This window comes from Chenopodium album, chromosome 2, assembly GCF_948465745.1.
Source record: "Chenopodium album chromosome 2, dcCheAlbu1.1, whole genome shotgun sequence".
Classification (NCBI taxonomy): Eukaryota; Viridiplantae; Streptophyta; class Magnoliopsida; order Caryophyllales; family Amaranthaceae; genus Chenopodium; species Chenopodium album.
Window position 1 is genome coordinate 80,282,955 of NC_137835.1, and position 27,715 is coordinate 80,310,669.

The window sequence follows — 27,715 nt, forward strand, 5'->3', positions numbered from 1 at the left end:
ACCAAACCAACTTTAAAACCTTTGCGTTAGTCATGCATGATAATAATATCATAAATAATTAAAGCATTAAACACATCATATACTAATAGAAACTAGCATGATTCGCTCTTCACCCATGCCCATTCATGAATATGCTTCATCACCTGAAAACCTTCTCTCTACTTGTCCCCACTACTCGCCATTAGAAAATGGGTCGTCGTAGGGCCAAAGTAAAGACATGGCCAAACACACAAACACACACAATAAGCAAAGCTGAGTACATAAGCGTAATTAAACACACTAATATGTTTTTACCTATCAACACACACTTACCTCATTGCACCTGTTCACAAACACACCAATCAACACAACAAAATGACTAGACCCTAATTAATTCATTTTGCATTGATTACGCATCGAACGGGTTTCCACCTATTAACCTCCCCCAAATAAATTTGAGGTTAACTGGCACGGGAGCTAACCGTGCTAGCGACAAACCACACAAAGGTGGCGGAATTCCTGCGCATAATAAATAATAAAAAGGAATATACAGCGTCCTGTACTCCATTGGAAGTTATGGTTAAATATAAAACCCCATAACCCCCCCATTGTTCATACTCAAGGTATATACGTTCCAAGAGCTTTGGTGCGTAATCTCTTTCACTTTACGTTATTTACATATTATTAGACTTGGTGATGACTCTCAAAGCATAATAAATCAATCAACAATAATTATTCAATCAAACAAACATACCAATTTAATTCTTGAATAATTAGTGACCACATATTATTTAATGTTGAACCCTTTTTAATTCTACCTCAGTGTCAAAGACACTTTAAACGCATAATGCGCCAAAAATCCTATCCCTCGGTGTTAAAAACACCTTAATTGCACAAAGGCACCAACATACAATTTATTCCTTGTGTACCTAGACACTTATATAGCTCCTTCCTCATGCTTAAAGCATCAATAAAAATTATTTGAACCATAATAAAATTCCTTTTCAATATTCCAAACATAATTAAACATGTAGTTTAATTAATCATGCCTTCTAACATGCCATAAATAAAAATGTGGTTCAAACACAACATGCCAAAAATACAATTTTCCAATCCATAAACCATCACAAATAATTCATGCTTCACCATTCAATCACAACCACCATAAACTCACAATTCCATACATAAACCTTAGCATGATTCTACTTATAATCAATTACAAACAAACCTAGCATGATTCTACATCACCAAATTATGCTAAGTACGCGTACGTACCTCAAATAAGCTCTTAAAAATAACCGAGTACTCTACAACAATTCTCGAACCAAGTCTCCTACATAAAGGGACAATAATACTATATTAATTACTCTTATATACACAATTTCCAGCAACTTAAACTCACTTTAAATAACTTATAATCATCTGAAAATTATTTAAAAACCCCTAATTAAACTCCTTTTTAATGGATAATCACACCCTTTTATTAAAAATCACAATTATACTACTTTAAATAAAATTCCAACATTTTAAACTAATCAAAAATCCTTTAAAACTTCATCAAAATACATCTTTATACTTAAATTATCCATAGAAACATTAAATTATCTCTTACTTCTTTTAAACTCAAAGATAAAATTTAAAGCATAAAAAAAACGTTGTTTTCACTCGAAAAACACTACTTTTTAATCAAAATCGGAGGAGTTTAGAACCTGATCAGGATTAAAATGAGATTAATATTAACGAACGGAAATCTAATTATTAAAACATGAATTTGCGTGTTCAAAATAAATCTGGAATTAAGTTAAACTAATAAGTAGTTATAATCATCAAAATTTCAAAACATCATTACTATAAAAGCCCTAAATCAATTATTCATAAAAACCCTAAAAATCAACACTTTAATAATTTAAACCCTAACTTATAATTTTATGAAATCTGGAAATAAAACACTTTATTATTTAAAATTTACAATCTTTAATCATCAAAACATAATTATAATACTAATCAAACATACTTTGAATAATTAAAACCAAAACCCATAAATAAAATCATCAAAATAGCTAGAATGAAAATAGGAGAGAAAAGGGAAGAAGGAGGTGACCCGTGGTGGTGGTCGGCTGGTCGCCGGCGGCTGCTGGGCGGCCGGAGGTGGCTGACGGCGGCTGGGGTCGGTGCCGGCAAGGTGGTGACAGCAAGTGGCTGAAATTTGGGTGGGTTTATGTCACCCAAAACCCACGTAAATGCAAGAATAAAAGAAAGAATAAGTAAAGGAAAAAGGAAAAGAAGAAAGAAAGAATAAAAATAAAAAGAAAATAGCTTACCTTGACCATTTGACCTTTTTGGGTGGTAAAATTTTGGGGATAAGGGCCTGTTCCGATTGACTGAACTCAGCTGAACTGAACTGAACTGAACTGAACTGAACTGAACTGAACTGAACTGAACTCAGCTGAACTGAACTGAACTGAACTGAACTGAACTGAACTGAAATGAAATGAATATTTTATAAGAGAAGGAAATTAGGAGCTGAGCTGAACTGAACTGAACTGAACTGAACTGAACTGAACTGAGCTGAACTGAACTGAACTGAACTGAACTGAACTGAACTGAACTGAATTTCAACGGAACAGAACAGGCCCTAAGTAGAGTATTTATAGTGTAGAGTAGGTTAGGGTAGGTTTGGGCTTCATAAAGATAATGGACTTAAATGATAAAGTAGGTGGCCCAAAAGTAAAAATAAGATGATTGGGTTCAATAAAGATGGGCTACGTTTAGATTGAATACTTATTGACCCAAATATAAATACTTGCTTTATTTATAATTCAATAATTAAAATAGTTTGACCCAAAATATATTTTATAATTAAATAAATAATTTATAAAATACATTAAAAATACGGGGTATTACAAATCTCGGGGGAGGTGGTAAATGAGAACAAATCTTCAATTCTTTTCGGCCTAAATACACCACCAAGATTTGTCAGATTACTCAAACAACCTCTTAAAGTCAAGAGATGTAAGGAGTTAGGCAATTATCTAGGATGCCCTATGGATGTAGATGGGAGAACAAACTCGGAGTTTAATAGCCTTATGAATAAGGTCAAAGAACAAAATTATTAAATCATTATGTGTTTTTTTGTCTGAAATTATTAAATAGTAAAATAAATCAAATATAAAAATATTTTTTCTTAAGATTTATATATGAAAAACCGTGTATCGCAGGGGCTTTCATATAATAATAATAATAATAATAATAATAATAATAATAATAATAATAATAATAATAATAGTATAGTAAATTAGTAATGCATCAAGGTGTTTGACATGAAGTACACCAATACTAAGAGAGTAAGAGCTTGTAGTATAGTACAAAGTGTGTCATAAGATGAGAATTAAGTAAAAAATAATGTTAAGAAAATGGAAAACACTCAGTGCTATTTAATTGTCTTTTCTTATTGAGTAAAAAGATAACCTAGGACTTCAATCAGCTTAAAGAGCAGAGCAGTATTTTTCCATGCACAAGATCACGACTTCTTGATTGCAGCACCAAAGTGTCCCTTAAGTTGTATTGTAAATATATCACTCGAATACTTGTGTATTGTACTATTGTTAGGCATTTAGGAGACTGGAGACTGCATGTGCTTCAACTATTTCTTTTCCTTGCCGCTTGGATGAGAAAAATGTATGTGGTCGCTACCATTTGCTTCTGAATATTAGTCTTGCTCTTATCTTTGATGCATCTGTAGTGTCAAAATACGTGTGCTAGTATCTGGCTGAGGGAAATGCCTTGTGCTCATACATTTGCTGACCGACTTAAGCATAACCATGTAATAAACTAATCAAATGCTGCCTGGAGATATCTAGCATCAGATATCTTAAGTGCTACCTCCGTTTCATATTATTTGCAACGATTATACATATTTCTTCTCTACTTTATGTCAAATTGTTGCAAATAATATGAAACGAAGGTAGTATAAAATACCAGTAACACTTTGGGATGAATGTGTTGAATCTCAACTCATGCTTACAAAGTAGTAACTAGCAGCTGACTGTGTTAAGAAGACTACATATAGTCATATATTACTCAATTCTCATAATAGTACCATCACTAGCTCCTCTTTGCTAGGCTTTAATTTGTCTCACTTTGTATGCCATGTGTGTCGATAGTGTATCATAAATTATCACCTTCTCGTAAAACAATGTTCTGTGTCAACTTATCTAATACTCCGTACTAATTGGTTGAGACCACAAGTCCACAAATGACGTGATATACTCATCATATTTCCCATGACTATAGGCTTATATTATTACAAAGTTCCGTGTCAACTTATCTCAGGTATTACTATATGCATGACTGCAAGCTCAACCCAAGCAGGCTTTATCTTCAACTCCAAAGCCTGAAACTTTCAAACTAAACAACATCCTGCCAATTTCCCGCCTAAAACTAATGCTTGCTTATTGATCAATATTATTCCTAGACAACTTCCAAATTCCCTTGCCATTTTCAAGATGCTAAAATCTGCACTCTCATTTTCTCTCTCCAAAAACCGAATTCGAAAATCTCACTCTCTAGCTCTATCAACTGAATTTCCCGCCAATTTCCAACCAACCAATGTTACCACATTCTCTCATCTGCTAAAGCAACGTCCTTCTCTCCCACATTTGAAGCAAATTCACGCTCAAATTTATACCCAATCTTTCTCCTCTAATCCCCACTTAATTTCGTCTCTAATTCACTCTTATCTCTCTTCTAATCGTCTAAATTCTGCAATTTATTTGTTTGATAATTACCCTTCTTCCCCAATTCCTACTTTGTTATGGAATTTGATGATAAGGGCTCATTCCAAAATTCGAAATTGTGTGGAACCCATCAAGTATTTGGGTCGAATGTTGTCGAATTCAAATGATGAATTTTCTAGGGTTTTACCTGATGATTATACATTTACGTTTGTAATTACGTCGTGTTCGCATTATGATTCATCTTTGTACGGAGAAATAGTTCATGGGATGATAATAAAATCTGGGTTTGGGTCTCATTTGTTTGTTGGTAACTCATTGATTAACTTCTACTCTGTTTTTGCTAAAGGGGTTGATGCCCGTAAGGTGTTTGATGAAATGTCTGAGAGGGATGTTTTCTCATGGACTAGCCTCCTAGGTGGGTATGTCAAACATGGGGATATTGATAAAGCTTGTAACATTTTTCGTGCGATGCCTGTTCGTAGTGATGTGTCGTGGGTAGTTATGATTTCGGGTCTTGTTAGTAATGAGAGGTACATTGATGCGCTGGATTATTTTCGCGGTATGTTAAAAGACAGTAAGAAGATGAAGCCTAATGAAGCTGCCCTTGTTTGTGCTTTATCAGCTTGTGCTAATTTGGGGGCTTTTGATCAAGGAAATTGGATTCATGTTTATATGGAGAGAAACAATATTCTAGAGAGTCCAAATATATGCACAGCTCTTATTGATATGTATGCCAAGTGTGGGAGGATAGATTGTGCAATTCGAGTTTTTAACAGAATTTCAAAGCGAGATGTTCATAATTTCACAAGCATGATATCTGGTTTGTCAATTCATGGTCTTGGAAAGGATGCTATGAGGGTTTTCTCGGACATGTTGGCTGAGGGTATTAGACCGAATGAGATTACCATGCTCGGAGTTTTGAATGGTTGTAGCCATTCAGGGCTAGTAGAAGAAAGCACCTCTACTTTCAATGACATGGAAAATTTATGGGGGATAGTTCCAAAGATTGAACACTATGGATGCTATGTCGATTGTCTAGCTCGTTCTGGCCATTTGGAAAGAGCATTCGATGTAGTTAAAACCATGCCTATAGAACCTGATGCTGCTATATGGAGGGCTTTGCTTAGTGGATGCAAAACTCATCGCAACATTGTTCTAGGGGAGCAGATATTGAATCATGTTCGACAACTTGGTTCAAGTGGCCAAGTTTTGCTGTCAAGTTTGTACGCCTATATGGGTAAATGGGAGAGTGTTGTTTCAATGAGGAAGCAAATGGGTGGCAGAAGGAATACATCAGAGCTTGGTTGCAGTTGGATCGAGGTGGATGGTATTACTCATGAGTTTCGTGTGGATGATCAACTACATCCTCGAATAATAGAGATTCGAGTAAAGCTTGATGAAATCTTGGAGAAGGCAAAGTTGGGGGGATATGTCACTAATACAACCCCGGTCACATTTGATTTGAGCGAGGAGGATAAAGAACGAGCAGTATCATTGCACAGCGAAAAGTTAGCTATTGCATTCGGATTCTTGAGTACTAAACCTGGGAGTTTGATCAGAATAGTGAAAAACCTCAGGACTTGTGAGGACTGTCACTTAGCTTTGAAGGCAATATCTCTTGTTTTTGACCGAGAAATAATTGTCCGAGACCGGTCACGTTTCCACGCCTTTAAACATGGGAAGTGCTCTTGCAATGACTATTGGTAGTCATTAGTCAATGCATAAGCAAAATCGCGACATAAAAAACAAAGCAGGCGCAAATGATATCATTGCATATCTAGAAGTTCATACCTTTAAAAGCATTACAAAGTGGCATACTCATTACAAGCAAACCCTTTTCGGCGAAACGAGGACCAAGATGTTTTACAAATGAGAAGATGAAATTCAAGCTAATTGGAGCTGTTTTGACCCATTTGAAGGCATGAACACCATCGAGCCACGCCCATCATCAGGTAAAAGCAAAGATTCCTAACTATGATTGCATGTGCATGGTCATCAACTTCATATCATGCTTGGTACCATCAATGATTGCAATTTTAGTCAGCTGATAATTATTTATATTATATGCTCTTCTTATAACATATTCCTAAGTATAGGGACAAATTTTTAATGATACAAAGATATGGTATGTAATGGAATAAGATTAAATGGCCCACATTTAGGATTTTTGTTTATTTCTGTGGGCTCTAAAAGCATCAACCATTATGCACCTAATTGTTCATGCTTACAAAGTGTTTAAATGAGCTGGTTGTGGTTGTCCTTTCTAAAGCTTCATAAAAGTGAGCTATTTTTGTTAACCCACAGCAGAAAGTGAAAGCAAGGCTCTGCTTTTGTTGCCTTAGATGCCTTGTAATACTGAAAGCGAGAGTGAAGTAACGACTTGAACGTTATAAGTTCGGTTTTGATGGCTATTCGAATGTCAAAAATTATGCACATGCATGATGATTGCATATATTCTTGATTTAGAATCTCTTATACTAATATATAATGGATTGTCTTCCCACTGTAAGATCTTCTCTTTAGTAAGCCTAACACAAGTTGTTTGATGCGGATTTAGTGCAAATTCAATTTTTGAAACCCGGAGTTGCATCTAGTGTATATAAGATTTAAGTGAGAAATGGAATGTTGGGAAATGATTATTCTTATATGAATATATGATTCCCCCTCCAGAAATGTATACATGAATAGATATTACAGTTGCTACTTGTTTGGAGAATTATAAGTTAACCAACTTAGCTTATGTTTATTCTTGTTTGGAACATAGATACCAACTGATAACTAGCCCAGTTGAATACCATATTTATTTCTTAATTAAATATAATTATATACGTTATAGTTGTTCAAACAAGCTCTTGTAACATTTACATGAGTTCTATAAAATCCCAAACCAAGTAAACTAAGGTGAAAGGAGTGAAACCTTAATGAAGCAATACTAGCAAGTTGCAAACACTTAAATAAAGCTCTTGATCTTATTCTTTGTTGAAGTAGATCACTGAAAAATAAGTTTTCTGACAGCAATTTTTGCACTTGAAAACTCCTAGTGGACTTAAACTACCTTGTTTTAAGTTTATGACACGAATTATGTATTGCTTTAAGCACACATTTTCTGAAATTTCTGATTTTGGGTTCAAAAATTTGGAAACTGTTTATTCATGTTGCATGCCAAACTGAATAATAATCAATAATAAAGTATGAAAAACTGAAAAAATGCTTATTGAAACCAATTATTAAGGTCTGTAACCGAATTATTCTCCCTTTATTTCTTTTTTTTTGGGGGGGTATGCCTTGATTTTTATTTTCTTTGCTTCTGTCTCACTTTTAGATGGTCCATGCTTTACGCACACCCATTTAGCTGTTTTGATGTTTGAAGTTGTGGAGCATAATTTGTGTGAGGAAAAGGACTTACTGCATCCTATTACCATCACTCTTTTTATGACATCATTTTTATTTTAGAGCAAAAAAACAATGATAATAACAACTAAATTAAGTAATTATCCTCCATAATTGTTGAAAAATTGTCATGGGAATAAAAATAAAGCCTAATTATGAGAAACAAGGATCACTTTGATACAACAATGTCATTTGCATTTTCCTCTGTTAAATATGTACAGTTTCTGCATGACCCGGATCATCATCTTCAAGACCCGGATTTGTTCTTCACTAATCTCCCAAATCCTCAAACCTCCTAATGTTTCGATTTTTCGAGTTTTCAAGATTTTATGGGATGATGGATGCTCAATCCTTATCCTCTGCTTCTCTCCTAGATGAAATGTGATTTTATTGATAACCATTATCAGCTTGTAGCTTCAGATATGCTGTGCAGAGAGGGTTGCCAGTTTTTTGGTCTTACTGTTCCTCCATTTGAAGCTGATGTTGTTCTGGATCGGCTCACATGTCTACTACTAACCTGAAAAATCAAGTTTCATTTTATATAAGTAAACATTTCAAATAACTAATAAATTACACAGATCAATTCAGTGAATTATATTGTTATTGTCCTAAATTAATTGTTCTGGTTTTCTTTCCTAATCAAAAATTTTTAAAACAGGGAAAACAGGGGTAATGGAATTAATGGATTTTGGCTAAAAAAAATTGAGGCCTAGATTAATTTAAGTTTAAATCTTTATTCTGAAGTTAAAAATAAGGAAGAACAAAGTCAACTGATGCATTCAGTGTTTTTTTTTTTTTTCCTGGATTTATGAACATTTACTTTCCATTCAAAAATTGCTTAAATTTTAGCGAAATAACATTTTGGAGGGATTAATTACCTGATGGGTTTTCTCTGGTTGAGATCTTTTAGCAAATTTCTCAGCTTCTTTGAGTCCTTCAGAGTCTGCTAATTCTATACCATTTTTCTTCAACTTTGCTTGTTTCTTTGCCACCAAACCCTTCATAACTTCTGCAAAACACCCAAAAAATTAGCATGTATTCTTAATTCACCTTACTTCCTACACACTAGCTAATCTGACCCAAAAAAATGAAAGAAAAGGGTAGATAGAAAAACTATCACAAACCTTGAGTACTGATGAGCCTATACACATGACCCAAAGCCAAAGTATCCGTTGGCCGAAGCAGCTTAACTCGAGTAATCCGCACAGTATTCCGCCCATCTACAGTTTCTGTGCTTTTGCTGCTACTCTTATTGTTACTGCCTTTGCTGTTGATGTTGTTTTTCTGGCTGTTGTCGCCGCTGCTGCGGCTGTTGTTGCTGTTGCTGTTATTTTTCTGGCTGTTGTTGCTGTTGCTGTTATTTTTCTGGCTGTTGTTGCTGGTTTTCTGGTTGTTGGTGTGACAAATAGTGGTGGTGATAAGAAGAGCAACATAATGACCAGGGTTGAGTTTCATGATCTCACTTGCAGAAACAGACCAATACAGTTTATCAACCTTACCACTTGGGTGTTGGATTACTAGTGTTGCTGCATCTATGGCTTGGCAATTCCCCATGTTTTTCTCTCTCCTATATCCTGCTTCAGACTTCAGAGAGTTTCAAAACACCAGAAACAAGGAAAGGCAGGGTTTTTTTTTTTTTTTTCAGCACCTACTTCTTCTTCTTCTTCCTGTTTTTCTCTCTTTCCTCCCCCTCTTTATAGTCAGCACCCACCAAGAGTCTTTAGTAGTAATTCAGAAGTTATTGCATGCCCAGCTGTTTTTTTTACTAATTACAAGGCCTGCCCCATGTGTTTATAATAATATCACCTCTCTCATGTGCGCCCGTTGCACACTATTTGTTTTTGCGTGACATACTACTCCTACTTCTGTGTAAGTTTAGCGTTTTAAAGTTGGTGTTTTAATACTTTGAGCTACCCTTTAATTTAAAACCCGTCATTTATCTACATATACTAGTGTAACCTTAATATAGTCGCTAACAACATAATGTATAAATGCGTAAATATACACTTTTGAATAAGTTAGCATTTTAAGTTTATTTTGATGCTTTGAGCTACCTTTTTGGTAAATTATTTTTAAATACACACGGTATTTCAATATGATTTTAAAACAAATACATGAAGAACCATATCTATTACAAGTACGTACTACTTAGATTATGTTCTTTTGAATTAATTTTCAGTTCATGTCTACTCAGTTCAACTCGAGTCATTTTAGTTCAAGTTTGGCTTAAAAGAATACACACTTTACACATACTTGTATACCCAATGCACCAAAAAAAAGAGTTGTACCTATTAATTTTCACTATGCCTGAGTAAGTATGACAACATCATATACAGTATAGGAAGTATTTTTTTTTCTCTAACTTTGAGGTTCTAATATAGTAAATTTACAGTTTTGCCCCTGCTCCATGTGAGTGTGATCAATGAGCTGTAAAAATGTAAATTAGGACAGAAAGATGAGATCAGATCATCTGGAATGTTTATAATCAGACCTAAAGCTTACTATTTAGGGTAACTATTACTGGTAATTTTGTACTTAATTTAGCCTCATTACATGGAAAGATTCTAACCTGCTACTTAAGAAAAATTTAAAAAATAAATAAAAAGCTGGGTAAAAAGCAATACTTTGGGTCCGTTACTAGTGCCTAGTGGTGGTGGTAGTGATTGTCACGTGACTGGTATGCAGTAGTGATTGACATGCTATATCTTATCTTATTGGGTGAAATAAAATTTTACTCATTTTTTAGAATTTTTTGTGGAACTTTTACATGCAAATCAAGAAAGTTCTGTTAGACACTAATTATTACCAAGTATTACTATTGTTATTATTTTTATTATTGTTAAAAACTTTTAGCATCACGTTGTTTAGTCTCCTTTGGCTTCTTGGGTCTTCCTTGGCTCCTCCAGTCTTTAGGCTTGAAATGATTTTTGTATGGTTAGTTGGTTACCTTTCATATGACCATGAATATTTCATGGTGGGGTTATGTATGATGTTAACATTAAGAATTGCGAGACTGTATCAATATTTTCAACCACTAAAATATCATGATCGTGTTAGAGATAACTGTAAAAGAGTCGCCGTCTTTTTTCCCTTTTAGAGAACAAATGTTATCAATTTGGCTCTAGGTTTACTATAGATTAATCTTGATTTGCATCATGTCCATTGCTATGCATCAAAGGACTACCAGCTGTAATCAAAGGAAGGGTTAAGTGTTTTAAGTCAACTTGAAAATGTAATCTTGATGTTGAATCGATTTAATGAAAGCATAATTGACATAATCATCACTTGGTTTAAAATGTTACAAACATAAAACATATTTGGCCCTCTTTGTTTCAGCTTTAGGATAGATATAGGAAGATACCAAACAAGCACAAAAAAGATTGAGAAGTTGGAGAGGATCCTATGAAAGAACCAAGTGAGGTTTTAGGATGCTTTACTTAGGGGCGTTAGGGCACCTCATGATTAGTTTCGTGTTAATTGGATTTTAACTGTTTAGATTTTAAGCCAAGTTGATTCATAAACGCACAAAGAAAGATCTCAATACAAATAATATTGCATTTGTACTTATGTCTCAAGCTCGAAACAATCTAATTAATTAAAAACAATTCATTTATTTGTTGATTCAACTCATTCAAACATGTAACATATTCCGTAATAGTTACAAGGCGTTTTTTAAATGCTTCAACCACTCAAAATACCCTAAACACAAGCATGAAAAATGTAATGTTAGAAACGTATTAGGACCCCATGTAACCTCACACATGACACCACTCACCTTCCCCTCAAAGTGTGTAGTTCGTCATAAGTGCTTGTCGCATGTGAGAAAGCCCTTTTATTCTCACACGTTCACAATTGTCCTTTCCATATCATAGTCTTCACCCTTGTGAGATAATTTCATGACCTACCCACCCAATCATGTATTATCAAAAATATAATACATTGGATGCGTAGATTTTAAATCAAGAAAACCTATTAAATTAACAGTGTTTGCATAGATATTTTGAGTATCTTGCATGATATCAGTATATGCCAATATAGAGTTGATAGAAGTTGACATGAGCACACGACCTAACAATTCAACATAAAGTTTGGATCAAGGTTTCCACTAGTATTGAGACCGTTTTCTAAATTGAAATTGGTTCAATCGAGTCTAGGTTCAATTTTGAAAAATACAATTAGGTATCTGAATCCTACTTGCCTTTAATTTCTAATGAAGTTTTGCATTGTTATGTTATATCCACTCTATCTCAAATTAATTATCACCCTTTTTTAAAAAAAAAAAAATCTAAATACATTTTTATTAATTTTCTCTTTACCTATACCCCTATCATGAAACTCATATAGGTTATATGCTTATATCAGTCACAACCTTTTTGTCCGCTACTTTTTTTAATGTGTTGAAGTGATTACGACAAAATATATATATATATATATATATATAGACCTTTGGGAATAAAAAGTTATTCGTGGTATGATTTTATCTTTCTATTAGTCGCTCTTAAGACTATGTTTAACATTATCTTTCCGTAAATGAAGACAAGAGAAGAAAGGGAAAGGAAAGGATTAAGGCTAAGCATGAATTTTACATAAAAATGTCTTTTACAACGATGCAAAATCACCTTTGCAAGAGTGGTGGACAAAATAACATAGGACATTGTCGTCTTACGCTTCATCAAAGACACGACGTCGTTATCTCTTGTACCTTTGTCTTATAGAATTTGCTTTTTCGTTTTGTATTTGTAAATTGCATCTTTCTTTTTATTTTTGACAATCTCCCACTAAACTAAAATGTCTGCTTACTTGATTTCTACCTTTCAATTTTACTTTATTCTATTTTGATTTTTCTATTTTCTTAACCTTTTAATAATCCAGATTTTTCTTTAATTGGTTCTTTTAATTGTTCCTTTCTTTTTGCCAAACAGATTTGATGTTCTAGCAACAATTATATTGGAAGATGTTTATACTTTGTCTCTTGGTGTTGTGGTTCACTATGGTTAGTTGAGGTTTAATCTCTTGCCAGGCTTTAATTTTCAATTAGTATTGGAAGATTCACATATAACGGTCAAGATCATAAGAAAAAAAATTTGTTTTTTCTTTAATGTATTTCTAGTAAAATTCACGGCGAGTAGTTTGATTGGTTATAATAGCAATGAGATGATACGTACAAAGAGTGCATTTTAATCACCTTACAAAATAAGTTTTGTAGTTGATCAGGTCTAATAAGATATTTGAATATAAGGTGAAAATCATGTTTAATTTAGTAAATTAAATTTAGATAACTTCAAGTGAAGAGAGTATTGTAATTGTCTATACTCTATAATACTCCCGGTATATGTGTTTTGCTTCTCAAATTAGCATCAATACTCTAGGAGGGAGACTGTGAATAAAAGCATGTGCTTAAAGGCGAGAAAGTATTTTCATGGACAAAATCAATGAATGTTTTTTTTACAAAATCATTATACACTCATGATCGTTATTGCAGTTTATTTCCAAACAGTGAATTGGTCGTACATATTATTGCATTTAATTTGATTCTTATGATTACATATAATACAATAAACTTCAATTCTATGAAGTACAATATTTACTTATTGGGATCTTTATTATTTGCTTATTTAAATTTATCTTGAAATATTAAAATGGTGAACACACACAACACAAGTTAGATTCGTAAGAAAGGCTAAGTTAAAGAGTTCCAGAGAAGAATCTTTTCCAATCAAATGTATTAATCCCCTTTAACCATTCTACTTTATGCAATAATTTATAAAGAGGATATGATTCTAGGAAATCTAATTTACCTAGAAAATCACTCTAAAATTCTTTAAAATTAAACTTTTAAACATATATATCTCTTTATTCCCTCCTTACCTTTAGTTTCTACGAAGTACTTTCCAGACACCAATGTAGAATTTTTTTTTTTTTTTTAATTATATTTTTCTGACCATGAATGTCCATAAAATCAAATTACTTAAACAAGATAACCAATTATTAATCTTTTTTCTGATTCTGGGAACTTAGTGGTGGAAGAGAACTAGCAGAACTTTCCTGGAGGTCGGCTACATAATCACTAATTAAGATAATATAATTAATTAATTCCCTCAAAAAAATAACCTTACAAGATTATGTATTTTAAAGGATGAATATCATGAACTAAACTAAACTAAAATTTATGAGATAGTGTCACAAAGTAATACACGTGTAGATATTGTATATACTCAGCCGCTTAATATTCCACATTGAAATGAGGGGTAGATGAGATTCGAACTCGTGATCTTTGTGTCACAGTACATTAGCTTTTGATAGCTTGTTAATTGGTTGAGTTGATGGTTGAAACACAAGATCAATTTATATACTCTATCATTGTACAATTAAATCTACGGCTAACGACTTTGTTGTCGGAGTGTGGCATAAATACTAGAAGTTCAAAAGTTTCAAGTTCAAATTCATGTCATGTGATTTCGAAAAGTGTTCAGTTTTTAAGTTCGATTTTCAAGTCGGATAGCCACATTTCAATTACTAATTTAATGTCCGCATATGTGTGGAGGGAGTGATTCATTCAAGGGAATACTAATTAGTACGAGTAGTTTTTACACTAAACTAGCTTAGCTTGTTAAAGTTGTTAATAATTTGGATAAAAAAAGGAAATATTAATGTTCAGCAAGTTGCCCTATATTGAAATAGGAAAATATTTAGAGCAAATTGCCACATATTGAAATAGAAATAAATTTAGCGCAAATTGTGCCATATTTAATAATCTACCCCATATATTGACTTCTAAATAACAACAAGAGTCAAATTACGTATACTAAATACTAATCAATCAAAATAAATGTTGTATCTCTTTCATTAGTAACTAAAACCTGGCAATTTAACGGGAATTAGGGACTACAAAGTGGAATTTGGACCATGTATATCTGGATTTTATGTTGAATCAAACATGAATAAGAATATTATTGTTATTAAATAATATATGTTATATTATCGTGATCATAATAATGTACTATTAATACATTATAATATATTGGAATAATATACATTATTGTATTCGTACAATTTCGTATACTTTGTGAGACTTATTAGTAGTATTAATTATTTGACTTAAGAAAAGTTGTGAAGGGACCATGTTATATGTGTCTTTATACATGCTAAGTTGTTGGCATTGTAAAAACAAATTATACAGATCAATTGCTTAAGCTTACTAGCTGGCAGATACTCTTACCTGCAAATCACAATTAATTTTTCACTGACACTAAAATTAATCTCTTCTTTAGTTTTCACAATCTTTATTTATTTTGTGTTAGCTAGTTTGGGAAAACTCAATTGAAAGTATTATACTTCGTAGATGAAATTCGATCCTAAACTACCTAAATGTTATTCTCGGTTAATAAATTTAAGCAATATGCGAAGTGCAAACACCCCACGTTTGTAAAGGTAAAATTTTAAGGTAACATTTTAATATTAATGATGATATTTTGAAGATAAATATGATATTGAGATCAATTTCAATAATATCTCGTGTTACTATAATTTTTTTATGTACACATAAATCATAGACGATAATTAAAATAGAGTTTATAAATAATGTCAAATTTTAAAATGTTACCACTATTTTGAACACGAAATTTTAAAATTTTTGTATGGTTGGTACTTGGTCGTGCGTAGCCTAGAATTGCCTAGATAAGAGTCAGATCGATGTAGATGGAGGTGAAACTAGATCGATGTTTGACCCAATTTTATCAAAAGCTAGCTATATGTATTTATAGCCTACTATGTGTCCCAAATAGACTAGTAATATTAGGTCAATCATGCCTCGTCCACATGAAGCATAAATGATTATAAAGCATGTTTAATCTATGTTTTTTTTTTGTTTTATTAATGAATTGTTTAGTCGTAATTTATGGTCATTGGTGGGTTACAAATCTTATTATAGCTTAACTTGATGCATTATTATTAATAAATAATGAGTTTTATAGCCTCAGCTTATAGGGGACCAGAGCTTATCTACTTTATGTGTAATGTTTCATTTAGAATTGATTTGTATTAATATTATGAGTAATTGCAAATCGGAATTAATAGTCAGATATACAATTTAATCTTTTTTAAAAAAAATTGTCATACGGAGTTTTATTAATAGCAGTGGTTTATAATCTTGGTAATGATGTGTTGTCAATGCTATTAGATTAACAATCTATGTAGACTATTTTAAAAGGTAATACTTCATTACTTCCTATGTGATAAGAATGAGTATTTACATGTAATTTGGTGTGAATTGTCTCATGACAATGTTTACACTAATGTTTATACACTGGTAATAATTTTGCACCTCTAAGTAACTAAGGGCCTATTCTCGTAGATTGAACTGAACTGAAATGAAATGAATATTTTATAAAAGAAGAAAATTAGGAGCTGAACTGAACTGAAAATAAACGTATGAGAACAAGCCCTAAGTTTGAGGTTTTCCTACCATAGATAATCTACGTCTTTATGTAAGTTATACGGAGTACCACAATATATACAACCGAGTAGCAGTTAATGACTTAATGTAACATGGATGTTCAATTCTACTCTAACATGGATTGTATTTCTGGTTTTTTTCTCCAAAGAATATGAGCTTCGAAATTAAACAAAATTTGACCTATATATAAAAGATGCCGATCTGTAAACCTTCTTCTACCCATACTTTATACAAAAAGGTATACCATGCAGGCACATACCCTTTGAGTGCTAATTAAGACCATAATTCTCTTATTTCAAGTCTCATCATGTGGAGCTATGAATAACTTAAGCATAATACTTTTAGATTCTCTAAGACTTTATCAATTTATTAGCAAATTTAATTTAGTTAGCAACATATAATTTTAATAAATAAAAAATAATTGATCTAAAAACTTTATATAATTAAATTAGTGTTCTTCCATATCATTGGTTTCCTTAACCTCATTTAGATCAACCTTGGCTTTTTATTTTTTTTAATTAAAATTTTAATATAACTTAGTTCCAAGAGTACTAGTAATGAGTTAAAAATATTAAGTGTAAGTGTAATAAACTAATCAAGTACACGTGTGCTTCATCATCAAGTTCAGTATCCAACCTCACACCAACTAACCTCTCTGACATTATTGAATGATTCTAAACACTTGCGTAAACTAGATTATTTTTCTTTCTCACATTTTTTTTTTTTTTTTTTGGGGGGGATAAAATAATTTTGGTCGGTTTCTTAATTGTATTACTCCTAATTAATGTTGAAAAGGTAGTTTATCTTGATTTAAATGCTAATTAAGTTTGCGTGACTTGTAAATTTTGTTGGCATATAACGTTAAGATGTGATGTGATGCCAGAGAATCTTGTCATTTAATGCAGTAAATTTCAGAGTAACTACTAGAGAAGTACTAGTCTCATTGTCAAACAACTATAACTTGTTATAACTTGGTAATTTCTTCCAACCAACGTCAAATTTGGTGATTTTCAAATGGTTATTACTTGGTAATTTCTTCCAACCAACATGGAAATTTGGTGAGGTGAGTATGTATGAACCAAAATCTAACAAATTGTAGTTCTACTAAACCTACCATGATGTCAAATTATGGCCATGTTAATACCAATATAAGCAAGGTTTGATTCACCGGTTAGGCTTTTATTTATCTACATCTTAAAGTACGAGGTTTGAATTTTGTCATCGAATGATAGCATTGGAGATGAGAATTTTCTGACCTTGTATTCTCAAGTGTCCGGCTAACAAATACTGGACCTCACTAGCTATATATTAGAAATTTAGAAGGGTTAAAGTGATCTTAATTCTCATCAATATGTCAAATAATTAAGCTTGCCTAAACTAAAAGTAAAGATGGGGTTGACCTAATAGGAAAATAGATAATAAATTATTCTATTATTTTGTGATGTTGATGTATTGATGATATTAACCAAGCCTAAAATTAAATATGTTTGGGATTAGAGTATATTGTATAGAGTGAATGGATGTAGCTATGTTAGATAACCTATATTTTTTGGAGTATCTGTGGCTTTAATTTGGTGCTTTTGATACTTTCTATCATCCATATTTCTGAACCTGTTAGATAACTTAGGGAAGAAATTTTTTTTTAGCTAAAACTAAGCAAAGGCATAATACTTGTATAAGCATGGGAAGCATTTGGAACTGTTAGCACCTTGTTTAACTAAGGAATCCACAATAATACTCCGTACTTTATTTACAGTCAATATTGATCATTGTCAACTAATTTGATGGAAATTAAAGGCAGGGTTAAAATAAGTTCATATAAGTTTGAATTAGAATTTTCCAAGTATTAGTCATAACTAAAATGAGATAGATTTAAATTGACTAAGTTTAGGTCATATATAAGTTTAGTTGATTTTTAGTATATTATTAACTACTCAAATATTTTTGGCGAGCATAGCTTCACTACACATGTAGACTCTGTATATAATACTCGACTTCTAAATGTCAATACAACCTCGTATGAACATATGAACATAATTTGAATATGCATTTATAATCTTTGAAGATCTTTGAGAGTTGGCCAATCTTTTTTATGGTTTTTTCACTATACAAAGATCTTCCCAAATATTTTTGTAACAACTTATCAACAAAGCAATAAATAGCATGTAAAAAGTCAATTATTTTTGAATTGGCTCGCAATTCTAATATGAATTCTCTATGATTTTTATAGATCTAATTGACTTAGAACCAAATCTAATTTAATTACAATCAGTTGTCCTTAAATGAAGACAATTACATGTATCAGATTTGCTGATTGGAACATTTTTAACATACTATCTTGAAGTAAAGCTAGGGTTGTTCACTAGATTTCTTGGTGAGGGTGCATAAGCATGTGATATTCTTGCTGTTGTGAAGAAAGATTTCTTTATGTACGCTTAATTTTTCCTATAAGTGTTTATATTAGGCTTTGTTCTCTTTAATTAATTCATTTTCAATTCTTTCGAAAAAAACGACAACACTGAGTAAATAAAGGTTAGATAAGAGTTATTAAAGGTTATCAAGTTTAATTTTTAGCTAAAACAAGTTTTAATAAGTTTAATCATGTATTTTTCGACAAACTCAATTAAACAAGCCCTTTGTGACCAAATTCATGTAGTACAAAATTAGTACTACATAAAACTTTAATTTGATGAATGTCATGTAGTACTACTCTATAAGAGTGTGTTATATTCACATTTGAACTAATTACAATTTATTTCATTTGTAAATTGACCTAAGATGATAGCCCTTATATTAACCATTGTTCAAACTATTTTCTTAGATAATTATTTTATTCAAACTTATATATCCTTACGTGAACCTTTTTTTTCACAGATGAATGAAAGTAAGATGAATTGACTAAGGCCAAACTTTAGTATTGAGATGACAAACTAATTTTTTGGAGAGTTAAAGAAACAAAACGTTATGGTTCATTAATGAGAGTAACTAAAAGGTAACTAAAAGGAAAAAACAATAATATTCATAATTTAGTAGATTTGAAATTTAGAAATTTATATCCCCATAAACAATCATTATCTTAATTTAGGACTTACAATCATGGTATAATTTGAACAGCATTGCCTCAATTTGGGAGTTAAAATCATGGTATAAATCTAAAAAATAATAATAAAAATATTTTTTTTTAAAAAAAAAAAAAAAAAAAAAAAAAAAAAAAAAAAAAAAAAAACCACTTTGAACCTTATGGTATCTAGTGGAAATTTCTTGATATACTACGTAATATGTTAATTTGATATGAAGTACGACCATGTTAATGATTGACTAATTAGCCTCTTAAAGCATTTCAATAAATATACGAGTAGATATAACTTAATACGAGTACTTCATATAATATACAATCAGATTACATTACTTCATATATGACAATATGAGGATTTTAATGAAGCCACAATGGAACTAAAGTTGAGAATTGTGGCATGGGTAAACAATAATTGTAGAATCAAGAAAGAAATCATTGAAAGAATATAATCTCCTCTATCTTTTGTACAGGATTGTACAACCAATGGCATGGAAAACTACAGGAAAAGAGGCTTGGCCTTTTGCCCTAATGTAGGACATTCATAAGGTTAATAAAACAAACAAAATGGTGAGAGCACTCAAAACTACTTTATTATTTATTTTTACATGTATTTTCTTCTTTTTAACCTTTTTATTTTTAATTTTCATGACATGTTAAGTGGGTAGGAAAAAAGGATAGAAAGACAATAGTAGGTCCCAATGTTTTGTTTACCAAACAAAACATTCTGAATTCTGCCTTAGATTACACTAACCAAAGAGGATGGGAAGGATGTTTTGAGATCATTCTTTAATCTTTTTAGAAGATTATATTGCATATATAAGACAGAACATTAGGCAGGATTTGATTGCCTTAGCTTTTTGTTTGGAAATTGTGACTTTTTATTACACTATGTATTTTCCTTCTTATCTTCTGCATATATACCACTCTAATTTTTATTTGCTCGGTTCATAAAGTTTGAGGTTATCGCCTTATCAGAATAGTATCCACCATTATCCAACACATATTATCGAAGTTGATTTGTTTTTCGGTTCATTTAAGTTTGAAATTTTGGTATAAATGTTAAGAGCAACAGTTTGATCTCCTGAAATCGAGAAAGAAACCTCTAACCACTTGAGCTATCTCCCACTCTCTGTTAACAACTGCATTGTTACATAAAATTTAATTACGTTTTGACAATTTTGTTGTGGAGTCATGGGTGATGACCTCAACGACCTTACATAGTCACAATCTCCAAGATTTTTCGTGATTTGTAAATTTATGACTGAAGAAATTATTTTATATGAGAGCCTTTCTTTGTCATTTATTAATTGATAGTGGCCAAGTTCAAATTTAAAAATAATATCATGGTACTATCAATTCAGTTTAATTCCTTAAATCAATATCAAGTTTATTTAAGATTGCAGAAATTTGCCATATTTTTTTCTAAGAAAATTGTGAAACACTTGTAGTTGTTAGATGACACAATGGTTGTTTAGGGTAGTTATCAATGGACAATGGCCATTGACCAAGTGTGGTGTTTGGACCACAAAGTGCATGCGTCAGCCAAGCTAGCTAGGCACATAATTGATTCAACCTCTTTCTGAACAAAATAAAACCAGAATTCATTGAATTGCTTATGATTCTTGCAATTTACAATCTTAAGAGAGATTTTTTCCACAAATTATTTCCCCCATTTACTTAACATGAGAAAATAAATTATATCACTTTCTTTCTACTTTTACCCACCTCCAAAAAAAAAAAAAAAAAAAAAAAAAAAAAAAAAATTGAGTATAATGTGAAAGATCTACCGACAAAAAAATATGACGTATACATATATAAGACATTATCGGTTACAACAGAATCACTTACATCAAGTGAATATCAAATAATTAAGGAACCAACAACCACTAGTCACAAGTTTTAGGGGATTCGATATTATATTATGTACCATTATCATTCCAATATTTATATAATCAATAAGCTATTTGGCATCCATGCCAAAAAAAAATATAAAAAAAAAATAATAAATTGTATTTTTGCTCATCATTCTATTAATTACCACGTCAAATTGAAGAACTATATAAAAGTAATTGAAAAATGTATCTTATAAGATGTACCTTGAAGTCTACTACTCGTTTTAATTTTACACTAGATAATAATTGAGACTTTATTATATTTTCCGAATTTTTTTTTATTAAGTCGGAAAAAAATATCAAACCCAAATGTGTATACCGATAACAATTAGGTAATAATGTAGACCGATTAAGGTTGGATAATTGTGTGCAATTATATGCTGATTTACAACTAGTTTCAAACCAGTATATAAATACACTCTTAATCATCCAACATATATACTTCTATTATCATGCATTTAATCAATTATTGTCAAGCTCAAAATTATTTTTGTTAGTTGTGAATATGTATATAACTCATTATTACCAACAACCTTTAATTCTTAGTCTAAAGTAGGAAAATCTTGAATTTACATATTACAACAACTAGATACAATTATATGATAGACCAAACAATATCTCATGTGATCAGAAGGATTCTAACCACTCAATCAGTGGATATTTCATTCAATGTACTGCTCTTCCTGTTAAAGCTCCATACTATTATCCCATTCAGTGCTCTTTGGATCAATACTCTATTTTGATTAGACCACACATTTTTATTTTTAAAATGCTGAAAATAAAAGCAAATAAAATTCTCATCATATAAAATATTTTTCTCTTTTTACAAAAATAATAATTGATAATTTTTATTTTTTATTTTTAAAAAAGCTGTTACCTTAAAGTGCACCATATCATTTAACCTTTTGTCAGATTTTTTAAGGGGTTTGCATATGTAAAAAGCATGCAAAATAAAAACTTTAGTATATAAAAAAAAAAAAAACATATCTTTCTTTTTCACATATTTGGTGTATGTATATCATACTCTCTCCGTACTTTGGGTACGTTTGTCAATGCAAAATTTTTGATCATAAATATCGTTAGTTACTCATTGGTGAAAAACGTAACAAGTGAATTTTAATAAGTTATTCATTAAGATGAATAAAAGAAGACCTAACATAGCTATATTATGTTTTACTAGTATATATTAAGAGCAATTTAGAAGATTATATCTCCTTATAAATAGTGTCAAAATAAAAAAATGAAAAGAAATTTAAAAACGAAGAGAGTATAAGAATGACGGTGTGAAAAGCAAATTAAAACAATTGTAGGAACATCACTAATAAAATTGTACCTTGCTTTTGAAGCATATGTATAAACCACTTTAGATGTGATTTTGAGGGAATCATGAACTAGGACATCTATTTAAGGACAAAGATTTTGAGCTTTTTGGCATAGTAACACTCATCATCAATGCGTTTAAAGCATGATTTGCAATTCCTATGGTTTTGGGGTGACGATTTTTCTAAAATTTTGTTATACTCGCAACGTTGTTGTTTGACCCGTATTGAACATCGAACACCTACTTAATTAATAATTAAATTAACAATTACGAAGTATATAAAATGGCTACAAATTGACTTTGTTAATGATTAAGAAGAAATAATATTAGTTTTAATTAACACAAATTTGACAATGTTTTATGTCACATGCTTTTGAAGATTGCTATTTGATATAGGCAAATAGCTGGCTAACCTATGATTACTAATAGTATTTGAAATAATATCTTCCATTTATAAGTTGTCGATGGTGCAATTATCACTCTAGTTTCTAACCATCTTTATATAAGCAAGTGAAGATATACAAATCTTTGAAAAATGTTCGTACTAATAATCAACCTCACCAACACCTTACACGTATACATAAATATAGGAATTAGGCTCTCACGACGCATTTTCAATACAAATCGACTAATCTACTAGTTAGCTGACATCCAGACCAATACATGCATACAAAAATATGTATCACACACATTATTCAAATCTTTCTATAGTCGATCCTCTAATTAATGTGCATATCCCTATGAAAGAGGTACTAGCCTAGCAAATTTAAACCCTATCCTCCCATAATAAAACTGTACAGATAACAATTAAATTCACTCAACTATCAAAATTAAATAAAGCAGAATTTTTGAATTAAATTATCAGGTCAAAACCTAAGTTGTTAGCTTATTATGTACGCGGTTTAGACTTTAGAGAGACATGATTTATAACGTTGCAAAAAAGTGGTCATATCTTCATTATTTTTGTGGAGAAGAAGTAGCGTTTCTATCTGTAAACTACTGTTGTTGTAGACTGAAAGTTTACTTGCATACTGTTGCATTAAAGCTTTCATGTAAGTCATAGATTTCAAGCTTTACATACCCTACATTATTTATTGTATATTTGTATACCACTGAAATAGCATAAACAAGTGGGTGCGGACCAATATTACAACATACACGTAATTCTTCTAGTATAAGACTTACGCCTACAATTGTACAGTGTTCGTAGGCTCACTCCACTCCCGCTCGATTTTTTAGTTGTTTATTGCATTGGTACGTAAAATTGACTAATAAGATCGAATTAGTACTCTTAGCTAGTGAGATGTGATGAGTAATACGACCATACGAGTGGTGTATTATATTATTGGTGTTCAAATAGATCGATCTATTGGATGTATATGAATTAACATAATTGCTAGTTATGTGATTATATATTTATATAGTTCGTAGTACTCAATATAAGATGGAGGGATTGTGCTTTCTACAAACGGGTAACATGTTAATTATTGCATTGACTACTGGGTTTATTTTAAGGTTGAGGAGTAATGATGTATTATGACTAAGTCCAATCCATGATTTGGGCCAAATGGCCAATATGAAAATGGAATATTCAATATATAATAAGCTTAACATGAAGTTAAAAAGACCAATGGTATGCTAAGCGCTCTATATCAGGCCCTACAAGCCCTGTAGGGCCACTATGATGGGTCATGTCTGAAATGAGCCAAGAAAAAGTCGTGATGTGTTGATGCCATGCACAACCTTATTCACGTGTCATTTTGGATTTTCCCATTACAGTCTCTGTTTCGGGGGTTTTTGTCCCTCGGGAGAGTTACAACACTGAAATTGGATTCAACTGAGGATGCTTGTACCTGCAAAGCAAACGGATAGCCGGATGGTCGGTGGTCCGCCTCCGAAGATTAAGTCAGTAAACGTTCGGAGTGCGGAAGTAAAGTTATCTGCTTGGATTCCAAGCTCAGGTAAAGTGCTGTGTGTTCCTTGAAAACGACAGCTCTGTGGTAAGTGACGTATTGTCTCGTATTGCGTGTCAAAATTCTCCCCCTGTCATAAATGACCTAATGTCTCTATTTATAGGGTCCTTTTGAAAAGTGTGCCTTCCTAGGATCTGGTGACCTAGTAATTAGGTCACGCCGTTTTGCGGCGCCTCGGGATTTGGGCCTTAGAAGGCCGCCATCCCAGGGCCAATGCCTGAGTGACACGTGTCACTGTGCCCAAAGGATTTTGAAGCACTTTTTTGTGTGACACGTGTCGCCACCTGAATGGTCCCTGCTGGACCTTCAGTCCACGTAGGACGGAGAAGAGTCCACCCTCCACGTGTCATCATTCCATAGGTCCAAATGGGACCTATACGGAGGACACGTGGCACTTTCTGATTGGGCCACCTGGCCGGGTATAAAATACCCAAATCATTTGCCCCTCACAGGGGTCACGTGCATTGCACGTGACTCCTGTGACAGGTGTCAGTATCTGAGTGGTCAGATTCGAAAATTTACTAGAGGGAAAAAATTAGGGTTTTACCCCCCTATAAATAGTAAGGTTTGACCCCCCCTCTTGGATTCACACCTTGGCGAATCTCTGGAGAATCTTGGACTTTTTGACTTAAAGAATCTCAAAATTCCCTAAGCGTTTTTCAAGCATCCGACACTCGGCTACCAGTTCGACCGTTCTTTAGTCAACCAGGCGTCTTTCTCCCTTCTTCTAAAGGTAACGCCTGTATTTTCTTTTTACTCTTCATTTTTTCTTTGTTTTCGAAAAAATGGCTCCCCAATTGCATGCGGCACGGCGTAGGATAGTGATCAGCCGGTCACCGGGGACGGCTGAATCTAGAACTAGCAGTACCGAATGCTTGGCCAAAGACCCTGCTTTGCAAACTTCTCCGAATCCGACCGTTTCCGTGTCTGTGCAGGACACTATGGCCAGAATCAAAAGAACAACAAGGCAGTGTAGCTCCGATGGAGTTTTCTACCATTCGGATGGGTCGACTGTTTTTTCAGACGGCTCAATAAGAGTGCCTTGAAGTGAGCTGTCGGAACACCCTCTTCCTATCTTCCTCCTACCCCCACTTATTACCATTCGCCCAAATCTAGTGGAACTCCCAGTGATGGAATCCTGGGGGAGGCGGATGAAGAATATCAACCCGGTCCTTCTGGACAAGCGCCGGAAGAGAGTCTAGGGGAGGACCCCGCTGGCACCAGTCGGCGGTCCCCTAGCTCTGATGAGAACTCTGATGACGAGTCGGCCTCGTCATCTTCTTCAGAGAATGCCTCCGTAACTTCAGAGGAGGCTAGATCAAACATAGATTCTGCCAGAGAGTCCCTGGCAGTGGATAGGGGGGAAAGCTGGGCCGAGCCGAGTGCTTCCAGGCGCTTGGAGAGAGCCTCCTACTATCAGCATGTTCCGCCAGGCAGGCGGAGCGCCATGGCATCCGACCTTGCCAATTTTAGGCGCAAGGTCGTCCTAGGCTATGGCTACACTTTGTCGGTCCCTAACGAGGGTGACACCATAACCTGGCCGAGCCTGGCCAGCTATCAAGACAAAGCATTCGACTGCTATGAAGCGGCCTTCCAGGCTGGCCTCCGCTTCCCTCTCCATCCGGCCGTGGAGAGGATCTTGGACGGATACCAACTGGGTATCTGACAACTTGTACCCAACTCCTGGATCAATATTCTGGGGTACGTTGCCGCCTGTGAGATGCTGCAGGTGGAGGCGAGCTTTGAAGCGTTCGCCCACATGCACTATCTGAGCAGGGCGCCTGCTAGGGGCGATGAAGGCTGGTACACCTTGACCACTTGCAAGGGGTACATGATGGTTGTTGGCAAAGAGAACAAGTGGAAAGACTGGAGGACTAATTTTTACATAGTCAAGTCTGCCGACAGCCGTCTGAACCAAAAGTATAACAGGTGGAATAAGGATCCACCTCTCCTAGCAGGCAGGAGCGCATTGCCGCCTATTCCCAGGCGGGCAAAGGAGGAGATCATGGACGCGGGGTTGTTTACCGTGTCCGTGTGGACGAATGATGAGGGGGACAAGGAGGTCACCCCTCAATGCTATCTCCCTTTGTACAAGTGGTTTGAAGAAGGGACATTCTTAGCCGCCTGTGGGCTAAGTTCTGAGATGCCGAGAGGTAGTCGGCCGTCTGTTTTACATGCAATTTACTTTTGCTTTTCAGTACTTGTTTAATGATGCTAATCACTTGTTAATTTTTGCAGACAAAGCAATGGAAAAGCTCTTGGCCACAAGGAAGCCGGCTGTATCTGCTGCTCGATACAGGTCGAATGTCCTAAACAGGGCAGAAGTAACCACTCACACCAAAGTGGACGAGCAGAAAACTGGCGGCACCTCCAAGGTAGAAAATTGTTATACTTTCATTTCTGACCAATATTAAATTTGCCCGAATGATTTCTAACTTGCGTTTATCTTGTGTTGATGTAGGGTGCGCCTTCCAAATCTCCTTCAAAACCATCCGACCCTAAAATCCAAAATACTAGGGCGGGTGATGTGAGCGCATCCGGTAAGGGCGGCCGGAAGCACATTGCTCATAGGCCCAAGAAGGGCCCAGACGCCTCTTCTCTCGAAGCTGAAAAGGAGATCAGCAAACCGGATGCCCAGAGGGCATCGAAGGGTGGCTTTAAGCAACCCACCACTGCTGTCGGCTCAGCAGGAGAGAAGAGGAGCCTGGGGAGAGAGGAGGAACAGAAGGACGACGGTAAAATCCATTCGCCTCTATTGTTCTTCCATTTAGATGTACTTGAGTTATTTTTCTAACTTTCTCTCCTTCTCAGTTCCTGTGCAGAGGCCGACTGTAGTCCAGATGGCCAAGTCCATGCTGAGGGCGGTTGATCCTGACGACAAGGAGTCTGTCAG

The 27,715-nt window shown here is 33.7% G+C and overlaps 1 protein-coding gene and 1 pseudogene across 1 annotated transcript; one reads left to right on the forward strand and one right to left on the reverse strand.

The window, feature by feature from the left end:
* The first annotated feature begins 4,460 nt into the window (after positions 1–4,460).
* Positions 4,461–6,964, forward strand: LOC145589373 (pentatricopeptide repeat-containing protein At3g62890 pseudogene; annotated as a pseudogene).
* A 1,223-nt stretch (positions 6,965–8,187) lies between these two features.
* On the reverse strand, positions 8,188–9,815 carry LOC145602653 (uncharacterized). Its single transcript, XM_081658823.1, has 3 exons — positions 9,230–9,815; positions 8,984–9,114; positions 8,188–8,622 (listed from the first exon to the last, which is right to left on the reverse strand). The coding sequence occupies exons 1-3, from the start codon at positions 9,657–9,659 to the stop codon at positions 8,509–8,511; spliced, it is 675 nt and encodes a 224-aa protein (XP_081514949.1). The 5' UTR covers positions 9,660–9,815; the 3' UTR covers positions 8,188–8,508.
* Positions 9,816–27,715: the final 17,900 nt, after the last annotated feature.

What these genes read in the sequence shown, in the direction of transcription:
- LOC145602653 (XM_081658823.1), bottom strand. Translation starts at nt 9,659, where the DNA reads ATGGGGAATTGCCAAGCCATAGATGCAGCAACACTAGTAATCCAACAC. An exon ending in TAGGCTCATCAGTACTCAAG is followed by an intron (nt 9,115 to 9,229) that starts GTTTGTGATAGT and finishes GGTGTTTTGCAG; the next exon opens with AAGTTATGAAGGGTTTGGTG. An exon ending in AACCAGAGAAAACCCATCAG is followed by an intron (nt 8,623 to 8,983) that starts GTAATTAATCCC and finishes TTGATTTTTCAG; the next exon opens with GTTAGTAGTAGACATGTGAG.